Genomic DNA, 27,757 nt, shown 5'->3' with positions numbered 1-27,757 from the left:
CCAGGTGAGCTGGATACTCACTTGCACGCCAGGCAGACTTTGCACTCGGGACACTGCCAGCCGGCCCTCTTCAGCGGGGTCACAGTGATGTCCAGACAGGCCCCATGGTAATGCTGGCCACATGTGCAGCAAAACAGCTGATCGAGTAAGTCTCCAGAACTGTCACACACCAGACAGTTCACCTCATCTTTTGCTGAAAAGAGAACATGTATATATAATGGGTCTCGAACTCCACACGGTATGTCTTAGATGCAGTGATACATCTGTCTTGGCGAGGATTCACGCAAACATTATCTGTTATATCTTAAATAAACGTCTGGTTAACTGTTGGGGAAAATCATCTGATGTGTAACATTATATTCATCATGTGTAACATTATATTACATCCAGCGGTACAGTAGGTCTGAATATATAGAATGTATGTAAAAAAAATGAATAATAATAATTAAAATTAAAAAATAAATAAAAATCAAACAATTGTGGTATCATGGGAAAAAAAAGTTAAATATTTATTTTCCCTATAGATATTTGGTTTTGACCTGGAGTGTGCCAAATTTGGTGTATTGGTTATATCATTTTCAGTTTTTTTGTTTTGTTTTTTTTTAAATATAATTTACATTGATTTTACACACTTAAAGCAATATCGTAAGCATATGTGCAGGGAATTCATGCAGCCCTAACTAAAACACAAAACGCCTTAAGATTTTGTCAATCAGCAGAAGGGAACGTGTGTACCAGAGAAACTCACATCGGATGAGGGCTTGCTGGATGTGATCCGGGCAGAGGAGGGTGTATGTCTTTATGTTCTGGAAGGTTCCGGCAGCAGCTGCACAGGGGTAATGAAAGGAGCGCCCACAGCTCTCCTCACAGCACTTTATGGATGCTCCAAGGCGCTTACAGTATGCACAGCACTACAAAAGTGAATACAGATACATACATATTGGTGGTGTCATTTCAGTTCAGTAAATACTCAACAATTAGACATGCACAGCTCAGTTTCATTTAGATTATATTAATTTCAGGCCAATATGAACTGCTATTTTTACACAGCTCCAAAACTGCTCAAGGTGAATAATATTTTGCATTTATAATTTGTTTACCCTCTTTATGGTTTTCTTTAGATTAAGTAGCACAGGTCCCTAAAACTTAATCAGTGTTTTCCCCCCCTTGTTATTGCCATTCTTGTTATGAACATATCTCTGGTGCGCACCTGTACGCATCCATGGACCGTAATCGACAGAATACACAAGCTTTTATGCAGGCTACAAATGCAAACTTGTTTTCAAATTTTCAAAGACTTGTTTAAATGATAAAAATGTGTACTTGCTGAATGCAAATGGTACAAGAGAAAGTATTACAGTGTTTTCCTTTCTAATAGATAAATTTCACATTTACCTTCTTTGATTAACAGTTCTTTCAAAATGTATTCGTAAAATAATGAAGACGGAGAATGGGAGGTCCTGTACGTGCAATGGTGTTCTTGGCACAATCAAATTAAAAGCCCCTCTTAATCTGACCCTGCATCAAGTGCACTCAGATTAGTTTGTTGTTTAATTCATGTAATGCATCCATTTGCGGTTTATTTTCTGTACAGCGATTCAGTGATACTTATTATAGGCAACTATATTATCAGTGTTGGGATGGTTACTTTGGAAATGTAATAGATTACAGAATACAAGTTACCCTATTTAAAATGTAAAAAAACAACAACATTGATTACATTTGATTTTGATTATTTTTTCTACATTTCTAACAAACGTTTTCAACTGTTAATCATTTTCAAACATTTAAACCTGCAGGTTAACCTTACAGTAGTACTCAACACTGATTACTGTCAGACTTTCAAAATCTGTCATCACCTGAATTAAGATTCTTAAAAAAAAATTTTTTCAAAGCATAGCCACCACAAATATTCAAATGTAACCCCTTTGTAATCATTATCATTTTCATAAGTAACTAATATAACTACACATTTTTTTCCTCAGTAACTGATTACAGTTACATTTATTTTGCACTTAAATTACACAACGCCATTAAATGTAGTTACTCCCCAACACAGTATATTATCATACTTCCAGACACATGAGATGAACCATGCCACAAACAAGTACTGCATTGCAAACTGTACACTTTGTTTTTCTAAAAAAGAAACCAAAGGTGTCCTTTTAAGGTGTATTGACACACATTTGGTGTGACCTTTAAAAGTAAAACCAAAACAACACATCCCTTTAAACCACCTTAACACAGTATATGTGAAATTTCCAACTGTGCTGAAACACTTTCTTTTTTTTTTTTAAATCCCGGTGTAGGTCAGTGACCAATGATACATAAACTGTTGGGACTCGAAAGGAACATAAAAAGCCACACCGACAAGCAGCAAGAAAGAAATGATGTGGCAAGCAATTACTGACAATTTGATTTATTTATTAGGGTAATATAAAGTAAGTGATTGCAGACATTATTATCTACATTCTGTTTCTTTATTTGCATTATCTGTGAAGATTACACATGGTACATGCACTTCTTGGTTTGCAGATTGTTTTGTTTTTTTCAATAATTTGTTGTTATTTACTGTAATAAGTAGTTTACTTCATTGAAAAACACATGCTATGTTTTAATTAAATTTGTTTTATATTAACATTAGACTTTTAAAATAATCTTTTAAAATAAAATGTACATTTCTTTTTGACATAATATAAATGGCAAAACCGTCCATCTGTTAATTGTGTCGCTCTTATAGTAGCCTTTTGCTGTAAGAGTGATACAACACCATAACCCTGAACAGCAAGGTTGTCATAACACGCTGTTCCTCTCGCAGGTCCATTTGATCGTAACACACTTCCCCTTCTTTCAGCGTGTATTTTTTCAGCCTTTCAGATATTTCCAGTAAAGCATTCAGGATCAAGGCAAATTCCATTCAAAATAAGGACTAGGGTGAAAACTGGCCAGACATTTAAATCACCACCATGGAAAAAGCACTCACACTTTGAATAATAGAGAAAGCGAGGGCCTGAGAAAACGGCCCTAAACTAAAAATGTCTCTAGTCAGCACTCTCTTTAGCTCTCTCATGCTTTAGAAACCCTTGGCCTAATGCCCAAATGCAACAATCTGCAAATACCTTTTAACACCGAGCTTTAAGCAATTATCGCCCAGGCGGTGAGTCCACTGAGGCTGACAGCAGCCTATACCCACAATGCTATTTTCTGAACCGCTCTGAAGGACAGACATATAGAGCTCTATGGCCATACTGTCCACTCTCAGGGCTGGCTGGGTGTTGAGTATCTCATCTCTATTCCATGCCTCATATTATTGAAACCATCCCCTAAAAAGCTACAGCTGATCCATTATTGCTGCCAAAACTCCAAGGACACTATTATAAAGTAGAACAGCATTCCCTCCTTGAAATCTTATATGCAAAGAGGCATAATGGCAGCATTCCAAACGGAGCAGGCCAGTGATGAAAGATGCAGCAAAGGGTTGGATGAGTGTGCCGTACTATGCACAATGTCAGCTGGTTTGTGTCTCGGTCAGTCAGTGTGTGAACAGTGTTATGCAGCGATTCTGTTTATAGCATGTGAAACGCTTTATAGACATAACCTTAATCCAGTGATCGGAAGTTGTTCGTGCATATTTGCAACTAATTTCTACCCGTTCCGACTGCTCTCTTGTCTAAATGTCAAGAATACGTTACAAAACTGACCTGATTTACTTTGTAAAAGCATGTTCTTGGTTTTATGCATGATTTATTTGTAACCTTTAGTGTTATTTTTGACTAAATCTATGGTGAAAATTGTTCGTTGACGACCTTTTGTCCCCCCATGACTACGACGAGACAATGGCGAGACGACACCGACTTCTTTAAACGATAACTGTTACTATATCAACATGAAATATCATTGATGAAAAAAGACGAGACTAAAATGCAGTTAAAAAAATAAAAACTTTACCAAAACCTCTACTTATTTTTGACAAATAAAAAGAGTTAACTATTACAGTTTTTAACAAGCCTCTACAAGCTTTCATGCTTGCGGTTGCCAGATGTCAAGAGTTTAAATCCCCCAATCAGAGCTTTTCGGTAAAAGGATACATTCAAATTAAGTCATAGGAAGATGATCTGGGGTACGGGACTGTGTGAAGTTCAGGTCATCCTCAGCTCTCTGAACTTTACTATTTCACAGCTCACTGCCAGGACAAACCTACATCAAAGTCCTTATTGGAGCAAGTCAGTTCATTCAGCAGCCATCCTGGCAATACCCTCCGGTAGCTGCCACTTTCCATGAATAGGGTACAAATAGTTTTTTTTCTCTCTTAAGAATTAGATGAATAAACAAAAATCATGGACTTTCTTTTGAGAACTATTGTCGCTGTTGGGCAAAAACACTTATTTTCAGGAAATGGAAAAAACTAATATATATATATATATATATTTTTTTTTTACACCATGTTGTCAAAGTTGATATTGCAGCTTCATATATGGTCAGACACTTGCATGTGTCATTATATTATTCATATTTTACTAAAATCAAGCTCAAATGGAGTTTTTGACCAGCAAATTTCAGAGAATGTCGGATATATACGCGTTTTGTCTGTCGTTAAGATGGCCGCATTTGAGGCAGTAAGTGCGATGTATTAGGTTTTCATTACCTTACAGGTTATAAAGTTTATTGTAGCTGTGTGGGCTCTTTTTTTTCCTGTCACATGGCCACTCTTGTGCTATTAGAGACAAAGTACTTTGCACAGGCTATTTAAGACAGTACTGGCAATGACTTGATGACACATTCTAGACTGACACTCTTCTCCACTCCTCAAATACATAAAACATTACTCAAGAAACACTATACATACATACATACATACATACATACATACATGCATACATGCATATATAAAAGCTAAAGAAAACACTGTACTTATTCAAAGAACCAGATCTTTATTTAACCTTGCATTGCAAACAAGCAGAGAGAGTCCAAACTGTGTGCGGTACTTCATTCACAATAGAGGCGTGGTGGAGTTATGAGCTTTTACTGACAGTTTGTGGATCCAATGGAGTTAAAAGGTTTAGTCACATGTTATTTTTAATATTTTTCATTGGTTAGGGTTAGGGTTAGGTATTTGCAAAACCCAGAGACAGACGTAAAGGACAATAATAATGATTTATTAATAAATGGAAAAAATAAATAAATATGGAGATATGAGGTTTCCGCCCAACAGCGACAATGTTATGTAAAATATTCTTTAACATGAGATTAAAACTAGAAGTAGTTAGTTTTTAAATAATTTAAAAACATCTATTTTCCCCTTAAAAAAAATAAATAAAAAAAATCACTTTGGTGTATGTTCCACCCAGAGGTCTTGACTGTTTCTAACAATTATAATTTTACATCAAAACTGTGACAATCTGTTTTATTCTGTTGATATTCAACTGATTGTAGTAAAAACTTAATTTTTTTTTTTACCATTTTTAAGTGACCAAAATATATTTACCACAGTTTATTTACAATAAAAAAATTAAAAGAAATGCTTACTGTAAATATTGAGAATAATGAAGTGATTTCAATTTCAACAGAATTACAGGACGAAAAAAAAAAGAAACATTAAAGTTTCTCGATTTCTAGATAAACGGTAGTGTTGACAATTGTCAAGCTCAACCATTCAACCTGTTGCCTGAGTTATTGTAAGACAAATTATGAAACAATTATCATTATTTCTTGCACGAAATACAATATCTACAAAATGGCATGCATATTCCAACCAAACAAGGCCAGGCACTGCTAATCACATACTGGCTGGCCTTGAGCTCCTAAACATACGGTAAATCAACTGGGCTCAGTGTTAGAAGACCAGGTCTACCTTAAAAAAGGCCCCAGTCACCCCGGTCATAAACTGTTCTCCCCTCTGCTGTCTGGCAAACAGTAACAAAACCTTCAATCAAAGTCCACTGGATTACTGAACAGCCTCTACATGCAGGCAATAAAGCTGCTAAATGGGTGAGCTGCAGAGCAACAGCTCTAATGGTCACTGTAGCACTCTCATATAGACAAAGTGTGGAAAACCTAGAATGATGTAAAGTTAATGCATCATCTGAATCATTTACTTTGTGAACAACTGTTCCCACTGACTCATCAGTTTCTGCTGTTGCAGAAAAGCAGAGAAAAGTGTGCTGAAGGAAGATAAACCAAAACAAAAGGAAAGTCTCCTGAACAGCATTTTCACTGACCACAATCTTGACATCGATACCATGGGGAAAATCTGCTGTCACTTTAAGGCCTGACACACGGATCCATTATACTGTTACACATGCGTTTTCTTTCTCAACTGTTAATGTTTACTTGAAACATAACCGACTGTGTTAACGTACATACTCGCCAAGAGCGGCATTTTGACTTTATTTTTTGTGTGTATTTGACTGTTTAAGCGCAATAAGCAGCGGAAAAAGAACTCACTTTAGTACTGAGAGGCGACTTTAACTAAATCTGTGGGAATGAGTCAAATTATGCATAATCCCATGCCGAAATTCAAGCCCTGTAACACCAAAATGATTCATCCGAAGCAAATTAAAACAAAGGAGTGAGGAGAGGCGAGTTTGTGTGTTAACTCGCTGTCAGAGAGATGAGTGAGTGAGAACGTGCAGCTGATATCGTGTATCTGCGGAATATAGTGTACTGGAAGCGTTTCAGAATTTCAGTATCGATATGTATTGAAAAATCTATATTTTTGACAAAACTACATTGCACAGTTTATTATTTCAGAGGCTTTTTGTTATAAGACTACAACTGAAAAATATATATATTATATATAAAATTCAACCGGCCAAAGTGGTTAGTAGGAGTGACTGCGTTACACGCCACTGCTGAAATCCAATCGTATTTGGTGGTTTGACGGGTGTTGATGTCAAGCCCTGCTAATGAAATATTGCTCATCTCACAGAAAACATGGACCACAATTATCCTAAAAGAGTAAGTTTCTATTTGAATTGTTGTACTGTATTTTGTATATCCACACACTCAGATAGATGCTATGTGCTTTTCCACAAAACATCTGATCGCAGGTGAAGAGAACAAGCTGATATAAAAATTAATTACTCCTAATATGCTTTCCCTGCCCGGGTTCCACGCGCCCCTGCGTCTGCCACATTGCATTGTGTTAATTAGAAGAGTTGCACAAGAGAGACGGCTGTGGCAGTTCTGAACTGCTCCGCTCCTAATTAGAAAATATTTAAAAGACCAGGGGACCGACACAACCTCTCCAGTCTCTTCCACTGCCAATAATAACCCCATTCATGATTAACTCTGAATACTTTATCAACAGTGAGCGCATTTGTCATTCCTCCACAGAAATTACTCTCAGGGAAAGTTAAGCTCAAGTTTGCGACTGCATTCAAAAATACAAACCGACGCAAACATGGGCTCACTCAACTCCACTATTAGCCCTTTGCCACAAAAAAGTATGCTGGATCGAGGGATCAGTTAAAGCTCTGCCAAATTCAGCCCACATGTCCATAGAGATAAACAATGGCGTCACTGACTGTGTTACTATAAAACCCTCTCATAAAAAAACAATATAGTGCAGTCTTTATTTACTTGCATATTTACTACTAAGAGAGTTTTGAGAACATAGTTGTAACTTTCATAATCAGAATAGGGCTGCATGATTAATCGAAATGCGCTGTCTCTGAAACACTGTGCTTTCAGTGTCTTGTCTTACTGCTCGATTGCCAGTAAATTGCTGCTCTACACAAACTCATCTCTGCATGTGATCTGATTTTTGATCTGATCTGATTCTGTGCATCTGGGAAAGCAACATTTGCCAACCATCTTTTATTTATTTATTTTTATTTATGTTTAAACCATACAATTAATAATAATAATTAAATAAAAACATTTTAGGCCAAATTGAGCAGCTACAATAATGTATAGCTAACTTTTTTATCATAAATATGTTTTTTGCATTTTATTTTTTCCCCCAAAATCATGCAGCCCTACATCACAAGTCAATTACATATATCAAGTAAAAACAATACATTTAGGGATGCACAATATATTCACTTTTTCCCCCGCCATCATTTTCTAAAAAAGTTGCAAGCCGACAGCAGCATTTTTTATCATATTCACAAAACTTTCATGGTTCTTTCTGGTATACGCATTTCATCATCTTCACTTGATTTTAGTTTCAGATCTGCTGTACTCTTTCAGAATATGCGCAACAGTGGGGAAGTGAAGGGAAGGAGTTAATACCACATTGGGTCATCATCCCCCAATTTTTACATTTAGATCATCAACTACATCTATCATAGCATCATTTAATGCTCGTTTAATGCTCTTTAAACATTAATAAATTAACACTGGTAAATGTCATCTTTAGCAAATCTAAAAATAAAATAAACTATTTAAAAAAAAAGTCTATTTATCATTCGATTTGTTGATTGTAATTGAAGAGCTCTAGTTTTCGAGTTGCTCTTTTGAACAGAAAATGATCTCACCTCTCCACCTCCAACGTACTGATGGAGACCAGCAAGTGTACAAAACTTTTTCATTGGTATATGCACATGGAACAGGGCTAGATTGGGTGCTGGTATGTCAGTTGAAAAAGGGTACAAGTTGATGGAACAGCCATTTTAAAGCAGAAAGCGCAAACAAATCCACAGAAACATTCAAACACACTGTTGCAGGTGTCACTCACCTCTGTGCTCCCTGAGTCAATTGCTTTGTCCACATACAGCAGCGACTGTCCCTCCCCACGGCATACACCTTCTGACCAGGCAGCACACCGCAGGTGAGCGCAACACTGGCCTGCAGGTGCAAAATAATCATGAACACCATCAGCCATTGAAAGACACAAACAGTCAATGTAACGCTAGTGTAGGGTTACCTACCAGTGGGGTCGAATAAAGACGAAACGTTAATGTCATCGGGAAGGCCTATTTGGCCCAGTTCATCCCAGAATTTGCGGCTGGGCTCCTCAGCAGCGGGGTCTGTACTCCCAGGAGCAGAGGTTGAGTGCAGGCCACTGTCTGGAGAGCTGACCCTGAGGAAGGAAGCGAACGGGCACATTAGCTTCATCTGAAAAGAGACTGGACAAGTTACGAAAGAACATTTCAAGGTGACAGCTATGTTGCCTGTTCTTTTGTCAAATTCCAAGCACGTGCCATTTTATTTCTAGACGTCAGCATCCTAATGATGTTTCAAGAAGGCCTACATTGCAACATCCTATGAAGCCCCATCTGCAACGGCGAGGTATGGGGTTATCATACTTGGCTCCAACACAAGGACTGGCTGTTCAGAGACAAAGTATGAAAGAGACGGAGAAAGAGAGAGGACGAAAGAGAACCGGAAAGGGGGTGGGAGGGGGGCAGGAATGACTGGCTTATTGGATGTGGCGCTGAGAGAGTGAGCCACAGAGACTCAGAGAAGCGGAAAAAAGGAATTAACATTTAAAAAGAGAGCCGGTTTGAAGAGGGCCAGCCAGAAGTGGGCTGCAGCAGGGACAGGATGAAAGACTACTGTATGTGATCCCTCTTCTGTCCAGAACATCTGCATAAATATAAATAAACCATTTGGTGTGCAACATCCTCTTTAAAAAGGCTTACATCAGAGGAGCGACATTAGGGATGGGTATCCTGAAAAACTCATACACAATATTATTACGATTTTGATTCCTAGAAACGATTCCATACTTGGTTCATATTGTTGACTTGATTGTTGACGACACAAAACCACAATTCCTTTTATTCTAAAGAAATTTGCTTAGAGGGGTCATTCTCAAATTAGTTTCCTATTGTGGTTCCTTAAATTTTAAGGCATCATAGGTGCAGTCCCGATGTAAAGACCTACCCAAACAGCAGGCACTAAATGCTAGTCTTAAAGCAGAACTCGGCAACTCTAGCGAACTCTAGTCACTTCTTCGCTGATTTTCCCTTTTGTTGTCACATGTTTTCCCCACGAGCTCCCCCTACAGCTGTGGGGGGTCGTATATTTCGCAACACGGTCGTAAAAAACTCACTTGCGGCGGCCTCCTCCCCCTCTCTACCGCTGCTCGTGTCCGTTTGTTATGATCGGAGCAAGCCAACTGTATCATGTGGAGCTATGTCTACCGAGGTGGGTAATCTGGTAATGCATCATACATGCGTGTGTGTTTATGTCGAATTGCCGTAAAGCAATTCGTGTTTCGCGCTCGTTCTCGCTTCTCACGAGACTTCCAATTTCTATCTTGCCGGGACGGTAGTCCCCAAGTTGCAAGGTTGGTTTTCTGCCTGGGAACGCTAGGGGGAGCAGGGAAAGTCACCAATATCACCAGAACAGGTTGTTTAACCATCCAAATGATTTCTAGACAGTTTTATTAAGTTAAAAAAAGTTACCAAGTTCTGCTTTAAAAGTGCACCAAACCATAAGGCAGTATCCTTCACAGAAGAATTCCAGAATACTTTGAAGAAATTAGTCCAGAACAGATTAGTGTTGCACGATGTATCGGTACTAGGAAGGTACCGCGATACCCTGCTATTAAAAACGATACGATATTAACTTTTATTAGTACCGGTACTTTAAGAGTGAAAGTAAATAATAAGAGCAGTATTTCTTAATTTGCGTAGCTGTGTGACAGCAGGAGTCAGGACGTGTACATTCACTACTAAACAACGGAAGCAGAACAGTAAAATATATATGTGCAGCACTTGACAAAGAAACGTGCATGCATGAAAAAATAAAGCGCGGGGCGTGCTCGCGCTGCCGGGCTCAGACCTGAAGCGCGCGCGCACGCCGTTCAGACAGCATACGATCGCGACTACAACTCTCTTTCGCGGACTATTAGGTTTGAATAGTCAAAATGATATGTAAAAATGCACGTCCTGGCGAGTATTCACGTAAACACAGTCGGGTATGTCTAAAGTGAACGTGAAAGTAATCTTTGTAAAAAGAAATCGTATATGTTCCGATGTATTGGATACGTGCAGGTCTTAAAGGGCCGGACCGGCAGCGTAATATTCTGTGTGATTAATGTTAATCCAACAACAAAAGAAAATAGACAGTCACCCAATGCTTGACTGAATAAATTTAATCTATTTATTAAGAATCAGTCTATAGTTAATTTATAGAGTGAAGACCTTATTGTTTCAGCTACAGAAGGTCTATAGCTTTCAAAAAAGAAATTAAGCACAGTTTATTTTATTTGTCTCTTATAGTATTTGTCATATTGTTTGTAATTTGCTTTTTTGCTTATTTTTAATTACAAAGATACAATTAAATTAAATATCTATATTATAATTATAAAATTACATTTAAAAAATCTTAAATGACTCGTATCATGAAATAAGATTTTGGTCATCCCAACCTGTTCAGAGATGTGAAAGGTTTGTAAATGTTAGCATGATTGATAATAATGTGAATGTTGCAAACATCTTGGTAAGGACGTTCATTATTTTTAATAAAGGGGAGGGAATGGTCATAAAGCAGGTCAGGATCATACTGGTCATGTGAGTTTTTAGCTTTTTAAAATTAATTTATAAAACAATGATTAAGTTCTGTCATATTTTTCAATTACTTTTACTGTTTTAGTTTTTTTGCCGTGGTATCGATTCAGTATCGGTATCGAGGTATTTTGGTCTGGTATCGTATCGAAGTCAAAATTTTGGTATCGTGACAACACTAGAATAGATAGAGATAAACATTGATTAAAATTATTTTTTAATACTAAAAGTAAGTTATTAGTTTAGCAAGATGCCAATGTCAAACTGTACTGCTATCAGTTTTAGCTGAGTATACTGCACACTTGACGTGAGGAGCTCCATTTGGCAATAAAGTAGCTGCCGAAGTAGACCATTCCAAATCAGTCACTTATGAGGTTATTTTTGAATTAGTATGCAGCCTTAAAGCCAATTCACACTGCACCAACAGACTCTGACCAACGGCAACAGACAGGTCTGTCGGGTTACCTCCCCAGTCACTCCCCTCCCCCACAACCCACCTCTTCTATGACTGCTGATGACTTCGACAGCTATTTCACAGATAAGGTGGCATCCATCAGCAACCAATTCTCTGCACCACTTAGCCACAGCCAACCTCCACCCACACACATTCCACTCTTCTCTTCTTTATCTCTCTTCACAGAGAAATAGGTCTCCAAATTCTCTGTGCCAGCCAACCAACAACCTGTCCCAAAGTAGATCCACACCCATTTACTACAAGAGATCTAACCAACATTGCCACCCACTCTGACTCACATCAACAGCACATCCCTCACTAATGGCACATTTCCCACCAAATTCAAGTAGGCTTGGGTAACTTGGGTAAAAAAAAAAACCTTCAATCTTACAGCAGTTGAAAACTACAGGCCAGTTTCCCTACTCTTCTCTCAAAAACTCTTGAAAGGGTTGTGTTCATCTCTCTGCTTTTCTCATACAGAATGACCTAATTGACAACAACCAGTCTGGGTTCAAAAGCAGACACTCCACAGAAACCACTACTGAAACTCTTCAGCTGGCAAGAGAAAACTCCAAGAAATGTCCTTATTCTACTGGAACTGTCTGCTGCCTTTAATACTGTAAACCACCGGATCCTCTTGTCCACACTCTCTGACTTGGGAATCACGGGTACAGTACTTCGGTGGCTTCAGTTTTGCCACGTCTGGTCTTCAATCAGTCAAAGAGAACCCAAGTCACACCCCTCATCTCACGCCACTGGCAGTCATGGCCAGAATCAAATTCAAGGTTGACACTGGCTTTCAGGACTGCCACTGGAACTGCAACCTCCTTAATTCACTCATATAAGTTTAGTCATACAAGACCTCCCATCAGCTATGGTCACTGAAGGAGCGATGCCTTGTTTCTTCATAACAAGGCACAAAATCTTCATTCTCTCTGCTCCTCTCTGGTGGAATTAGATGCCAACCTCCACCCAAACTGTTGAGACCATCACAACTTTTAGGAAGCAGCTGAAATAACGTCTTCCACAATCACCCCTCATCCTTAAACCAATACGATATCTATAATATATATTCAGACACCCTTAGAATGCATTGCGACAAACTTATCAGACTGTCACACTGTTAGCTAAGCAACATGCTAACACCAAACTCCACTTAGCTTTTTCTAAATAATAATAAATAAATAAAATAATAAAAAAACGGATACACTATTTGAATGCGTCCCTGTAAAAGTGTAATTGTACATTTAAGGACTAAGGTGTAACTTGTAACAAGGACACATTAAAATAAAGTGTTACCAAAAAAAAAAAGAAAACTCACAGCAATGTCTGGTCCACCTTAACAGTCTCTACCTTAAATGACATGCAGTGGTTCTCTTCACTCTTTTGAGCTGTTATTGTTTTCACTCCCCTGTCAATAACTGGCACAGTTCCAGCTCAGACCACCCAATCAGATGCCTCCAACACAACAATCCACCGCCTGTTGGCAGCCTGCCAGTGACTGCACAGAGAGCATTACGTCATCATTCCTCAGGGAGGCGTCTGATTGGTTGAGAGGAGCTGAGCAAATTAGGAACTCGTCCAATGAGCCCAAGGGTGGCTATGGACAGGAACTTTTGACAACAACAGGTCACGTGGAGCTCTGTGAAAGGCTGCTGGTGGAGTTCTCTCTAATGGATTTCTCCTTTAACCCTCCATCTAGTAACTAATCATCAAGCAATTTTGGCACCAAATTAATTGACCCAAATTGAATTGTGGTGTTGGATTCATTAGCAATTCCCAGAGTATTTGGGTCAACGCACTCCATTCCTCTCCATCAGAAAACACAATGGAAGAGACAAGTTCTGTTTGACCCAGAACTTCAGTAATCAGAGCCTTTTAAGAATGTATTTGTGAAATACAACTGTCCATTTTCCAAGCCTGCAACAAGGACTTTTTGTCCTAATTTAAGGAAAATTGTACCCCAAAAAATGCAAATTTAAACACTCATGTAATTCTAAAACCAAATGTATTTTCCCCCCAAGGTGGATCTTTTCCATAGAATGAAAGTGAACTGATATAAAAAAGTCATATACATTTTATATTTAAAAAGTTATTTTAGAAAAGTCATATAAAAAAGAATGACAAAATAAGTGTAAATGGCTCTATTTCATGGTACTGTTATTTAACCATTCACTTTCATTGTATGGAAAAAAGCCACATATTATATGGATATTGTGCTAAATATTTTAGCTTGATGGAAGAAAAGGTGTGAAACAACATCAGGGTGAGTAAACAACAATTGTCATGTTTTTCTTCAAATTTCCTAATTAATTATGTCCAAACGTTTAGTTTGAAGCACTATTTGTTTGTATGTGAGCATTAATGTATTAAGAATATTATGCTTAATTAATGTGTAAGATTGTAAAAAAAAAAAACACCTCACCATTATAAAGATGAACATAGTTTAAAGCCACATTGTGTTTGATTACGACAAGTAATTTACACAATCTGATGAGATGGTGCCTAGCACAGCACCCAGTATTGTTTCAGCTCTACAGTGGTCATTGGGGTCATTGCTTTTTAAACAGGGGGCTTTTAGTCCCAGCAGCAAACAAAACCTGCAAACCCTTCTCAACTCTCACCTCTACACAACCTCATTACATCACAACTTAAAGCCACGTCAATCTAACACTTCAGAACCGCACAAAACCACCTCCACAAAGACTACCAAACACTGTACTTTCTCATTCACCATTCCCCTTATGCGCGCACACACACAGCAAATGAGCACCAGCCAAAAATACAGTAAGTTGTAACGAATGGGGATTTAAAAAATAAAATAAAATCTCAATTACATTAACAATTACAATAACTGTCTCAGGGACGTGTTCTTGTGATTATACATTACAACATGCTTAAAATTTGAGCATTCATGGCATGATGAAAAAAATTTGCATCTTTACTGCATTCCTTTTTTTCATTTCCTTTTAAAACTTGTTAGCAGAACCAAACATCCACCCAATGCACCTTTAACCTGACAACAGCAATAACTCACTTTTTTAGGCCGCTCCCACGATGCCCTGGGCTGCGGTTGTCATTGTCATCGAAATCATTTTCGTCGTCATGGTAATCGTCATCCTTCTCGGAGCTGCCGCGGCGGTTCCGGATGTGCAAGGGGACGTAACCAGGCGTGGGTCCAAACAGTTTCAACTCACCCTGACCCAAGAGACTCTTTTCTCCACAGTAGCAGAAGGCACAGAGCTTTTCTCTGAGAGGGATGAGAGAGAGAGAGAGAAAAAATGACTTTTCAGGCTTTCAACTATTCAATCAGAAACATAACATAAGTAAACATTCCTTAATACACACACACACACATAGCCGTAAATGCTGGGCCATATATTGCAAGTGCATGGTTCTGTTTTGCATACTTAAAGTGCAATAATGAGAATGCAACATGCAACTCGCAGTTATGAATTCCATTCTGTATGCCAAAGAAAAGTGACCTTTCATAGCCAAAAGCGGTTACATTCAACTAGATTGCCCCAAGTCATTAAGCAGTTGCGCATCCAATCCTCACTGCTCTATCTGTGCAACAATCTGACTAGTCATGGGTTCATAGTCCATGTCTCATGCCCTAGTGCCCTGCTGAGGTGCTGGAACTGTTCTGACTGGGTGACCTAACTAAAAAAGAATTACGTGAGAAGATATGACATCCTTGGATGGCTCTGACAGTGAAATCACACTCTAAATCAGTCAACAGAAAAGAGCTCCTACTCAACCCACAACTAGGGATGTGCACAAGTCCTCAAGTACTCAGATGTGACACTGATGATCAATCATGAAAAACGCTGTGAAATATATATTTTTTTCTTTTCTGATTGGTTATTGAAGCATTTTGGGCTGTACCTGAGGTCTGATTGGTTAGAGTTAGGACAGCATTCCGTCCAGACCGGCAAAATAAAGTGAACATTGACTATGAATGGGTTATCTGCTAAAATATGATTGGGTCATATTCCCAGTATAACAATTTTCCTCGTCATATTTTTTCAACAGTAGGCATACGTTTTAATTAAAATCGTTTGTCATCATTGCTTCAAAAACACGCAGTGATGTCTGGAACTGGAATCCCTTGATAAAGTAGATGTAAATACAGTTAAGTGCAAGATGTGCAGCGCCAATCTGCCATAAACATAACATTTTAATGAAAATACTATAGAATGTTATGAATTCTTTGTGTTTTATTTTCCCATGTTTAAGCACGTTGTTAAAGGGGTCCTATTATGCTTTTTCACTTTTTCAACTTTAGTTAGTCTGTAATGTTGCTGTTTGAGCATAAAAAAAAGATCTGCAAGGTTACAAAGCTCAAAGTCCACTCCAAAGGGAGATATTTTATTTAGCATAATCCACTTTTCAAGAACTACAACGAATGGCTTGTTTGGACAACACAATTTTTCTGGATTTTATGAAGTCATAATGTTCCTCATTTAGATATCCCCCACCCAAAAAATGCACAAAAAAGTTGTCTAGGCCTGGTTGAGCTGCGCTAGAGAAGATAAAGAGAGCAATTTTACAGAGAATAGCTGACATACGAGTACAATGCAGACTATACGCACCAAAGCTTCTCCTGAAAGACATTCACATTTTGTCGGGACAATCTGTCGTTTATGGATCACAACTTGTAAGTTGTTATTATTACTAGTTGTGTTTCCTATTAACAGTTTAAATTTTAAGTTTTATGTAGTTGCTATGATAGCTATGATGTAAATGAAGGACAAAGCTTTGCCTCCGCTAGCCTGCTAACTAACATTACAGTATTGATGTAGTGTTTACTTTAGCTTTTGTAAGCTCTTGCTTTTGTAAGACTGTTCACCGACCCTTAGGAAAATTATCCATGATTTTGTGATCGGTTACTGTTCGTATTACCATAGGTTTCCAACAAATATGATTATGGTGGATAACATTCTATCTATAAGAAAATTACCAAACAAAACATACCACACTGAAATGTCCTGTGAAATCTGTTCTTGAATCGGGCTCGAAATGGTTTGAAATAGATGCCAGCGTTAATATTTACATCTGAGTAGAGATTGCGGTTTCCCGAACACGCGCTAAGCACTGCCAATTACAACACACTGGGCCAGCTAACCAATCACAGCACATTAAGTTTTTCGGAAGGAGGGGCTTCATCGAAAATGACGTGTTCAACCAGACTGGGTAGAGTGGAGCTGTAAAAATAATGCGTTTTTTGAACAATCGAATATGAAAACATATTCTAGTACACCCCAAAAACAAAATCAAGACTTTGTAAAAGGGCATAATAGGACCCCTTTAATAGCCTGACGTCGTCATACTCAGATTCTAATCAGAATATGAGTCTGATACTGCTCCATTGGGCTGTGATTAAGGGGCGTGTTTCAACCGAACCAGGAAAGAAAATGCCTCTGCACTCAATTGGATAGACCTACAACCAATCAGAGCAACGGAGTAAGTGACGCATGTTCTTCATTCATCTTTCCGATCGAAAAAATGCCTTGATCACAATTCTCTGTTCTTCTTAGAGATGCGCGGATGGGCTATTATTTCATCCGCAACCGCATCACAAAACTCATCATCCGTCCGCCATCCATCCGCACCAACGTTTTTGACCAATTTTCAAAACCGCACCCGCCCGCCATCCGCTGATTGGTGTATACATATATTTTTCATTTGATTGGTTCAACCGCCCGCCACCCGCCCAAATTTAATTAAAATATTATTTTTCGTCACGTCACCCGCCCGATCCACGGTTTATCCACGGAGTCCGCGGCTGTAACCGCCAACCGCGCATCTCTAGTTCCTCTTTTAAAATGAATGCGCTGTCGATACCTTCTATAACAGACGCGATGTCCGAACAGCTCTGGTTCGAGCATAATTGCTCCACAACTGATCAAGTCCAGACCGAACTTCACAACCTACAAATGTTGTGGGCGGGGCTAAGTTCGGCTGGCATCCAGGCTACCCCTTTAAGGTAAGAGCAAGTATTTTATATATATATAGATCTCAACCTTTGCAATTTGACTGTCGCATCAAGCCACATCATGATTGATTTTATGTTAATATATCATTTATATTTATATTTATATATATTTATATTTATATTTATATATATATATATATAATATATAATATAATATAATATATAAATGATATATTAACATAAAATCAATCATGATGTGGCTTGATGCGACAGTCAAATTGCAAAGGTTGAGATCTACTTACATAAATATGTGCTGCCAGTTTAAGATATATGGTGTTCCAGCGTCTCAGAGAGTCTTTGTTCATTTACTGAGAATTGATCCATCTGAGACACTGATACACTTCATCATAAACTGCACACGTGTAAATGAACACTGTACTGCATTTCACTCTGAAACTCTTCAGACTAAATCGCAGCCTTTTGTGATTTGAACATTTTACTAAGCCATGCAGCAACTTAAAATGTATTTTAATTAACTGTGCAGCCCTATTTATTTAAAATTTTCTGTTATCTAATTAATTATAAGCTTTTCATCAACTCAGGAACACCCTGGAGCTTCCCGTTTGGGAAACCCTGCTGCTACATGTAATAGTTTGTTTAAAGTCAATATTACATACAAAACTACACAGAATTTTCCAAGTAGTACATTTATTTAAAGAATATTTTAAGTTATTTTTGGTCTTTGGCCCAAAATTTTTAGGTTTGGTGAATTACTAACAAAACTAAGCAACACAAAATAACATAACTGCCTCATTCTCTAGTAAATTAATGGCTGGTCTGGATGCAAAAGCTGTTACAAAGTGGAGCCATGCATGTTCTTGTACAGAAGTCACCCTAAAAAGATTTGCATCCAAAATGTCCTGAAAATTTCTGTAGTTAAACAGTCACCAGTCTAAACAGTCATGATTTATTTGTCACGTTTCCTGTCATTTCGCTCTTGGGTGTGTGTGTTTACTTGTATTCGCCAATAACATTTTGCTCATAAATATTGTGATTGTTGTGAAATCTTAGTGAAATGTCATAATTGTCAGCGCATTCTCATTAGAGTTCATTTACTTTCTCTGTCAGCTGTGCAGCCCATGAGAGCTGCTGTCATTAGAAGATGTGAATCACATGCAGTACTGAAGGGGGTCTCCTCTCCTCTCACACACTGCAAATGGTGCTGCACATTAGCAAGTGCACAATCTGTGCTAATTGGGAAACTAAAAGAGAGCACTCTCTCACCCCCTCCCTTTACTAATGACAGCAGCAGGGCTTCAGCGGTCCCCTCCCCCCACACTCCCTCGCTTTCACTCAGAGTGTGCCAAAAAAGCACACTAGCTGCAGCCATGCGTACCAGTGTTTGCAAAATCCTGAAACTGGTATTTTTAGCATTGTTTTCCGTATGATTATTTTTTTTTTTAAAGTAACATTTGCTGACTGAACTGCAGGTTATGATGTCTGACACAACAGAGAACTAAAGCCCAAAGTATACTTTGTTTTGTTTTACGTGTACATTAGCGTATGTGTACCTTCGAACGCGTAACCTTTCAAAGTATACTCCATTTGATATCGTGCGTGAACGCACGCGGTCAAAACACGCTCTAGAAAGTTTCTTTGTCCATGTTATTTTTCTCCAGAAGTTCTGACTCATTTCCCCACCTAACAACTATTTTGTAGTTGTTGCTCTTTAGTTGTGTTATCTGCTGTGAAACAACAGCACAGGTCAGTATTGCTACCTTGTGGAACAACTGATTTGTGCAAATCAAATTTAATGTGCATGTGCAACCTTGCGTGTACAAAAATCGGTCGGCACACGTACCATTCTGGTGGTGTTGGGTGATATACCGGCAGACACAATTAAATGGTAGAAATTTGTCTACCGGTAAAGATTTTGGACTATCGTCTCGATCGCGGTTATGCTCATGTGATGTACCCGTGCTGTACCGTCACGAAAGCTTATTGTTTGAATGTGTTTTTAAGCCTTGTGGTTTAAAAACAAGTGAGCAGTGAAAGAGGACTCGTTTCAGTATATGCGTCTGTCTGAGACTGTTTCTGAGCACTGTGAGAGACGCGCACATGAAGCCACTGCTCATACAGCGTGTGAGTTGTTTTTGCTGCCTTATTGGACTTGAAAGGTGTGTCAAAATGCCTGTCTTTGCGAATATCCTTCTAAACACAGTCGTATATGTTGGAATGTATTTTGCCCACCCCTACAATCTGGTGACGAAATTTGCATCGTGCACTGTTCGCGGACCCTCGCATATGCCTAAAAACCGAAGTATACTTTGGGCTTTAGTCATCCAGTGAGTAAGTGAACGATTCAGTCCATGATTCACACCATGACAACTCTTGTGTACCATTCAAACTGATTAACCAATCATTTTAACTGATTCTCTAAAAAAAACATCTTTCATCGTCACATACAATTCATCAAAAACACACACACACACGCAACTTGCTACTTGTTTTGTAAGACCCTATTGACCCCCTTGAACTCCCTTGTACACTTTCTTCTGTCCAAATATTGTTCATCAGTACACTGTATGTGAACTCTCTCACCCTCTTCAGGGCAACATTAAAGCTTAATAAAAGCTTGCCGCTCAACCTTTAAACGCACACATACGCACAGCTTTGAGTCAGTCGAGTGTAAGTGTTTGTGTGTGTACTAACCTAGTTTTGGCTTTTCTAGTGGTGGAGGCAGACGATCCAGCAGAGTCTTCTGACACGGAACGCTGGAAGAGCGGGGACAGAGGCCTCTCGTCTCTGGGGCTGAGATCCAGTGGCTCAGGGAAATCATCATCTGTATCTGGCTCAAGCATATCTATGAATTCAAACAGAACCGGGACGATTTTAAATGTACTTTCTCTTTTCACAATTTTTTCTTGAACAACAAAAGGTAGTCAACATGAAATCAAAATAGATCAATACGTTTTCGTAAAATTAATCAAAAGTCTTTTGGTTTATAAAACAATTTATTTTGCTAGCGTAAGCAAGGTCATATGAGCGGGCCACAAACTCAAAGCTCAGGAATTAACACATAACCAGATGTTTATTCGTGTTGATAACAAAAATTGCAAACATGTTAGTATGTTCATAAAATTTGGGGGGGAAAACACTCCCCAGGCTCACCTTGATAAGAAGTTTAAAATGAACCCCAGTAGTGAAGGATAGAAAGGAGCTACAATCTAAGACCTGATTTAATAAATTACAGATTGTACAAACACACCATGACATTTAAAACTGTTAAATGACTAATTTAAAACTACACAAACAATAATTATCGATCAAGTGTTCCTACATAACCAGAAACACAAGCTTGCTTTCCTGGAAACATTTCATACGCCCACTGAATTAATGGAAACGGTCGTATGAGTGAAGAATGTTGTCTTGCAGCAAAGTGACTTTCATATCTGTGAACATGTCATCTGCTGATGCTACATTAAAGCAGTACAAGAAGAAGAGCTGCCAGGTGGCAGTTACAATGACCCATGAGGAAGACGAGGAAATGTATAAAAACAGACGTTCTCAACTGGGTTTGCTTGAGGATGCATTATATAAAATATAACTATAATATAACTGTATAACTGTACAAAACAAAATAATCATAGTAGTGCTATTTATTTATACTTTAATAGTGCAAGTAAAAAATGTAAAAGTTTGACAGCTTCAAACCCTAATGTAATTGTATGAAAAAAAGAGACCAGTACAGCGTTATATAGATTATATATTTTTTTAAGGTTTTGAAAGAAGTCTCTTATGTCCGCCAAGGCTACAATGCCATAACTGCAAAATATTGTTACAATTTAAATAATTGTTTTCTATTGTAACATTTTAAAATGTAATTTTATTTATTTTTCAAAGACCAATACTCCATTCTTAAGTGTCAAATTATCCTTCAGAAATCATTATAATATGCTGATTTTGCTGCCCAAGAAACATTTATTATTGCTATCAATGTTGAAAACAGTTGTGTTGCTTCATATTTTTATGATTCTGAACACAAAAGTTCAAAAGAACAACTTTTAAACAAAAAAACTTTTGTAACATTATAAATGTCTAGAAATGTCTGGCGTTAATTTTGTTAAATTTGATTAATACTTGCTGACTTTGTTCCTCTGGAGAACAATGAAAAAAAGAAAGAAAAAAACACCTTCACAAATACGATGCATCACAAAAAGCCACTACAATGGGAGCCATGACCTTTAGATTAACCTTTAAAGGGAGGAAAATGGCTCATCTCATGGCAGACTTGCCCACACAGCACTTGTAAAAATGGTGTTTGAAAAGGCAGAACATTGTTTTTTTCCATTGTTCAAAAGAGCATTCAAGTCAGTAGACATAAGAACAGAAGAAGAAAAAAAAGGTGTGCACCAGAGTTTGATACTGAAGATGAAAAAGTATCAGTGTGACATGAAGACTGACTGTAACTCTTATGATAGAGTCTATTTCCTACCATTTACAACCTAAAACACAGATGTAACTCATGACAGAAGTTTGTGAGACATTTACTGTGCAAATACACAGCTGTATTTGTAAAAACATTTTAGTGTAAAAAGAAGAACGGACTGGTGTGACGTCATTTCGAATAAAATCAGACCAAAACCAAGTTCGCTTGGAGTTTGATTTTGGGGAGTTTGAAACTGTTTGCCAAAGCGAATAATATTCCAGAAAAGTTTGCTCCAACTGGAAAACACCTTCGATTATGTCATAGCAATGACATAAGTGTGTTCTAAGGATCCGCCGCCTTTGATTTTTTTTGTCCAGGCTGTCGAGATCAAACACTAATTCTAATTTAGCAATGGTTTAATGACCATATATCATTATTGCTCTGTCTCTTTATTAGAATTCAACCAGAAAATACAGTAAACTTGTACGCAGTACATAAAAAAAGCTTCTAGGCTATAGACCGGGACTGAAAACTAAAAAAGCCGGCATCAAAGCATGTCCGAATCCAATGTTAGCTTCACTTCCTATCGACTGAGATACCTTTATCTGATTGATTTTTGAAGGCAGCATAGATATATCCATCGCTGCCTTTGATATCCCTCAATCCTGGGCTTTCCACTCTGAGACACTTAAGCTAAAAAATAAAGATGGCGTCTGAAAGTTTGGTTGGTGGTCAGTTTGTGTGTAATGTACATTTTTGAGCAACGTTTTCCACTTTTGATGTAATTTCTAGCGAGAAATTACTAGTAATTAAATATTTGCTTAGTTATTACCAAAGCTCACTCTATTTTGCTGTATGATGCTTGTTGATCATTCATGTTAGTTCATAATGCATTAACTAATGCTAAGAGATACAACTCTAAAATGTAAAAATGTATTAGAAAATGTTGTAATTAACAATGAACAATACTTTTATTAACCTCAGTTAATGTTAAAAATGGACTCTTATTGTAAAGTGTTACCATTTCATATAAATCCAAACAGTCATGCTTCCAGATGGCCATCTTTGAATATCCACACAAAGGCCAGTGCATTGGAATTAGATACATATGTATATTGTATGTAACTTGATAATAAAATATGTATTACAGTGACGATAAAAAAACCCCCTGAAATCGGATGTGGTTCGGATTTGTTGATATGTTTCTGTCAGCTGCGTGAACATATCAATTTGCTTTCTCATGTCACTAGATTTAAATAAGCAACTCAGCTGGATATACAGTAAACTAATGCAAACAGACGATAACAATCATGACATTAAACATTTGGGTCGGGCCTGCGTGTGTTTTTGTCACGTTGTTTTAACCGCTTGAGGTACTACTAATGTTAGCGTCCTCAGGCTCGACAGCAAACACACTGCTATTCTCAACTAATGCAGAGTCTAGTCAACAAATTAATTACTTTATAATGTTATGAAAACATGTATGGTGATGTACTGTATATCATTTTATTGTCTGTTTTAAATCCGTATCTGAAGTGTCCCGCTCTCACATGTCAAAACAAACACCACAATGCGTCAGTGATAGTTTTTATTTCGTTTATACTGTGTAATGACAGCGGACCCTTCTCAGGCGCTCCAGCCTGAGAACCTGGAATACGCAACCCGGAAAAATTATCAGCTTGGATTTGCCGATAGCCGATTGTTCCGATCAATTGGTAGACCTCTACATGCTGTATGAGTTTACTAATAAGAGCAACTTTCAATCACATTCCATTCAATGTGCCAAAGATCATGAATTTGACAGACAATCAAAATTTTGCATCAGCAAGGCCACTTTCAAAGGGAAATTAGCAAACAAACTGGATACTCAAGATATGGTATTCAAGCTGTTATAAAAACATTTGAAGAATCAGGAGAGGTCAAGGACAAAAAAGAACTGGAAGGCCAAGAAAACTTTCAAAATATGATGTGAAGTTTCTCAGTGTTTCTTCTTTGAGAGACCGGAAGAAGTCCAACAAGGACCTGGCTCAGTATCTGGCAGCTTCACCGGGATGACAAGTTGACCCTTCTATAGTCTGAAGAAGCTTAATCAGGAATGGTCTTTATGGAAGGATAGCAGCCAAGAAATGGGGGCTTAGATATGCTAAAACTCACAAAGATCGGAATTAAGATCAGTGAATATCTGTCTGTCCTGGTTTGGGGCTGTATTTCTGCCAGTAGTGTTGGTGATATTGTCCGAAGTGATGGGATAATAAATGCTGAAAATGCTTTCAATTCATCATGCCATTCCTTCTAGAAAGCACCTGATTGGGAATGGTTTTATTTTTTCAGATAACAATACCAAGAAAACTGCTAATACAGTGAAATCATATTTAGAGAGAAAAATAGCTGATTACAGCTGATAAAACAATAGTGTCTTTCGCTTTTTCGCGGAGGAACCTTTTCATAGTTCCTAGAACTATTGGTGGAAGTACCCAGATTTTGGAGTGTTCGCACCGCAGGAACTAGGAACGATTTTAGTTCTGGGAACTCCATTTGGAGGAACTAATTTAGGTCCTTCAGAGTAGGGTCTAAACAGTCTATGGTCTAAACCAGCACTATAGGAACTACCCGTGACGTTAGTGTACGCTGATTGACCGAACGCACGCGGAACACCAGCACCCGCCATTTTTAAAACAGCTATAATGTAAACACACAGATTATAGCCTATATATTTACTCCAGAAACTAACTATACAAACATGGAAAACAGTGATAGATGGGTCTCTAAACCTTTATGCTGAAGAGAAAATCCAACGCAACTTTGAGAGGACCAAGCCAAACATGATTATGTTTATCTGCCCAGCTAGCAACACTGGACATCAACCACACGGCATAACCTTTTTTTCATATACTGTCTACTTTCTATAACAGTTCTATCTAATAACATATTAAACAGTACTGTTAGCAGTGTTTGGAATCACGCCGTTTAAAAGAACGGCGTTAGGTAACAACGTTATTTTTTCAGTAACGGGGTAATCTAACTAATTACTTTTCCCGTCGTTACAACGCCGTTAACATTACTGGACTTTAAAGTCGTTGCGTTACTATGCATTGATTGAATAAACTGTGTAATCCGAACGCACCCCTGGCTCGCACAGCTAGTGAGGAGGTGGGTTAATAACGAGTTAAGCGATTATGATTGGCTAAGGCAGAGTCATGTGTCATGTGAGAGGGGCACGGGCGCGATCGAAAAGGCGCAAAGTGTTTACATTTGTGTGAGTGCGTGCGTGTGTGCGTGTGCGTGTGTGTGTGTGTGAGGTGCGGACGCGATCGAACCCTATGGATCGAACAGTGGAAACATAAAAACATACTCCGTAATTTTGTTTATGGATATTCAAACTGCAAAGTGTTTAAGTTACTGTTAATTAAAATTTTAAGGAAAACAAATATAACGTTATTAATCTGAAATGTAGCAAATTAATTTTCAATTCATTCAGGTACAATTACCAAACATATCTCAAGGTCTTTTTGTATTTTTATTAATTTTATTAATGAACTAATTATATAAAACTATTGTCAGTGCACTACAAATAAACTGGTTCTATGCCTTTACTTTATTAATAAAACTTTTAATAAAAAGTTGAGAGCGGTTGATTTAATTTGCTAGAGTTAAATGCACTTTATATGGTGTAACTGTTTACTTTTCTTACAAAGATAATGCTTGAAGTGCAGGATAAACCTCTTGCTGTCTGTCGACATGCAATATCGAAAGTTATGTACAAACACCTGTCTGTTCTACTCATTTCAACTGACTTGTGAAAACTGCTAAAAAAAAATCAAAATTCTTTGACATATAGCAACTTTTTTTTTTAACAGTAACGCAAATAGTTACTTTCCCTGGTAACGAGTTACTTTTATTTTATAGTAATTCAGTTACTAACTCAGTTACTTTTTGGAACAAGTAGTGAGTAACTATAACTAATTACTTTTTTAAAGTAACGTTCCCAACACTGACTGTTAGACAGATCGCTAACTAATAAACACAGAGAATGCGAGCATTGTTTGCTCTGGCGTTCTCAGCGCCGCCAAAATAAAGGTCAGTCGCGCCATCAAAATAAAAGTCACCGTGCTTGCGTCACTCCCTTACCCCTCCTACCAGTTCCTATGGCCACTTGGCCAGTGCGAACGCAAACAGCAAAACCGAGTTTGGGGGAGAGTAGTTCATAGAACTGTTTAGAAGTGGACATAACTAAGTTCTTGTAACTACTTGGTCGGAAAGCGGCTAATGTGAGAACTGTGTGCTCAGGCTCTAGCATTCTCAGCTCAATCAAAATAAAGGTCCACCGCACCGTCAAAATAAAAGTCACAACAACAAGTGCGGGTTACATCACTTCAGAGTTCCTACTGGTGGTATAAATGCAACCAGGAAAACGCTCCAAGGGGAACCATAAGTTCTCGGGGAACCACCCTGGTGGCTAGTTCCTAGAACTAAGTTCCTAGAACTACCCGGTGCGAAAGCCCCTACTGACAGCTTCCACAGAGTCCAGACCTGAATCTTATAGAAGCAGTATGGGATCACCTGGACAGAGAAATAAATAAAGACAGCTTAAATCTAAAGAAGAACTCTGTGAAGTGCTGAAAGAAGCCCGGTATAATTACCAGAAGATTACTTTAGAAAACTTCAGGCTTTGGAATTAGAAAAGCTTCGGAAGGCTTTTAAAAGGCTTTGGAATAAAAAAATAAATTAAAAAAATCAAATACATTTAGTAAGAAGAATGTCATGAGAGACTGACGGTTATTCCAACTCTGTTTTATCCCCTTTGGACTGTTTTTGGGTTGTTGTGACTCACTGACCCAGAAGTTATTTTCTGTCATCATTGAAGGAACTTTTAGAGCTGATAAATGGAGAAAATAAATATCTTGCAGCCGCTGTGTCACTGAAGCGTAAGCAGCATCTTTATTTTAGTGCTGCTTCATACTGTCTAGACACAAAACTACATCTCTACAGTTGAATCAAAACAAGCCTGCAAATATATTTCTATTCAACCATGTTCACCCAATCTCCCTCAGAAAATCCAACTGCCCAGAGCAGAGACACTTGCAATGTGATGACTAGCATGAAATGAATGTTCTCAAGAAGGTTTCGTAGAAAAAAAGCTGGCATGATCATGATAGAGTCCTCTGAGGATGATGAGGGTTAAGACCACCCTCATATTAGAGCAGGAAGACCAGGAAACACTAATGTGATGTCACAAATTATTGAAGTGAACAAAATCAAGAAACAATCAAGATGATAGATACCGCAAAAACAGCAGCAAACATGTATCATTCACAGACTGCCTAAAGCACATTGCACATAAAACTGACAAGAGCTTTCTCCAAATGGAAAGATCCAATCAAAAGCCCATAAACCCATCAAATGAATTTCCAAAATGTTACAAGAAATAATAAAAAATAAGGAAACTTGATGAAAACTCTACACAATGTAATTAATTT

At 38.0% G+C, this 27,757-nt stretch overlaps 1 protein-coding gene across 4 annotated transcripts in view; it reads right to left on the bottom strand.

The window, feature by feature from the left end:
• Positions 1-27,757, bottom strand: part of kmt2ca (lysine (K)-specific methyltransferase 2Ca) — a 145,344-nt gene that overhangs the window by 77,910 nt on the left and 39,677 nt on the right. For all 4 annotated transcript variants that reach the window (XM_084103256.1, XM_084103258.1, XM_084103257.1 and 1 more), the window contains exons 4-9: positions 20,564-20,714; positions 14,951-15,163; positions 8,874-9,025; positions 8,681-8,790; positions 749-911; positions 22-193 (exon numbers count right to left, since the gene is read on the bottom strand). In XM_084103256.1, coding sequence (XP_083959382.1) covers positions 22-193; positions 749-911; positions 8,681-8,790; positions 8,874-9,025; positions 14,951-15,163; positions 20,564-20,714 — 961 coding nt within the window. The remainder of the gene's footprint in view (positions 1-21; positions 194-748; positions 912-8,680; positions 8,791-8,873; positions 9,026-14,950; positions 15,164-20,563; positions 20,715-27,757) is intronic.

This window comes from Abramis brama (assembly GCF_963993115.1).
Source record: "Abramis brama genome assembly, chromosome: 24".
Lineage (NCBI taxonomy): Eukaryota > Metazoa > Chordata > Actinopteri > Cypriniformes > Leuciscidae > Abramis > Abramis brama.
The sequence above is the reverse complement of the archived record's forward strand: the minus strand, read 5'-3'. Positions and strand labels throughout refer to the sequence as shown.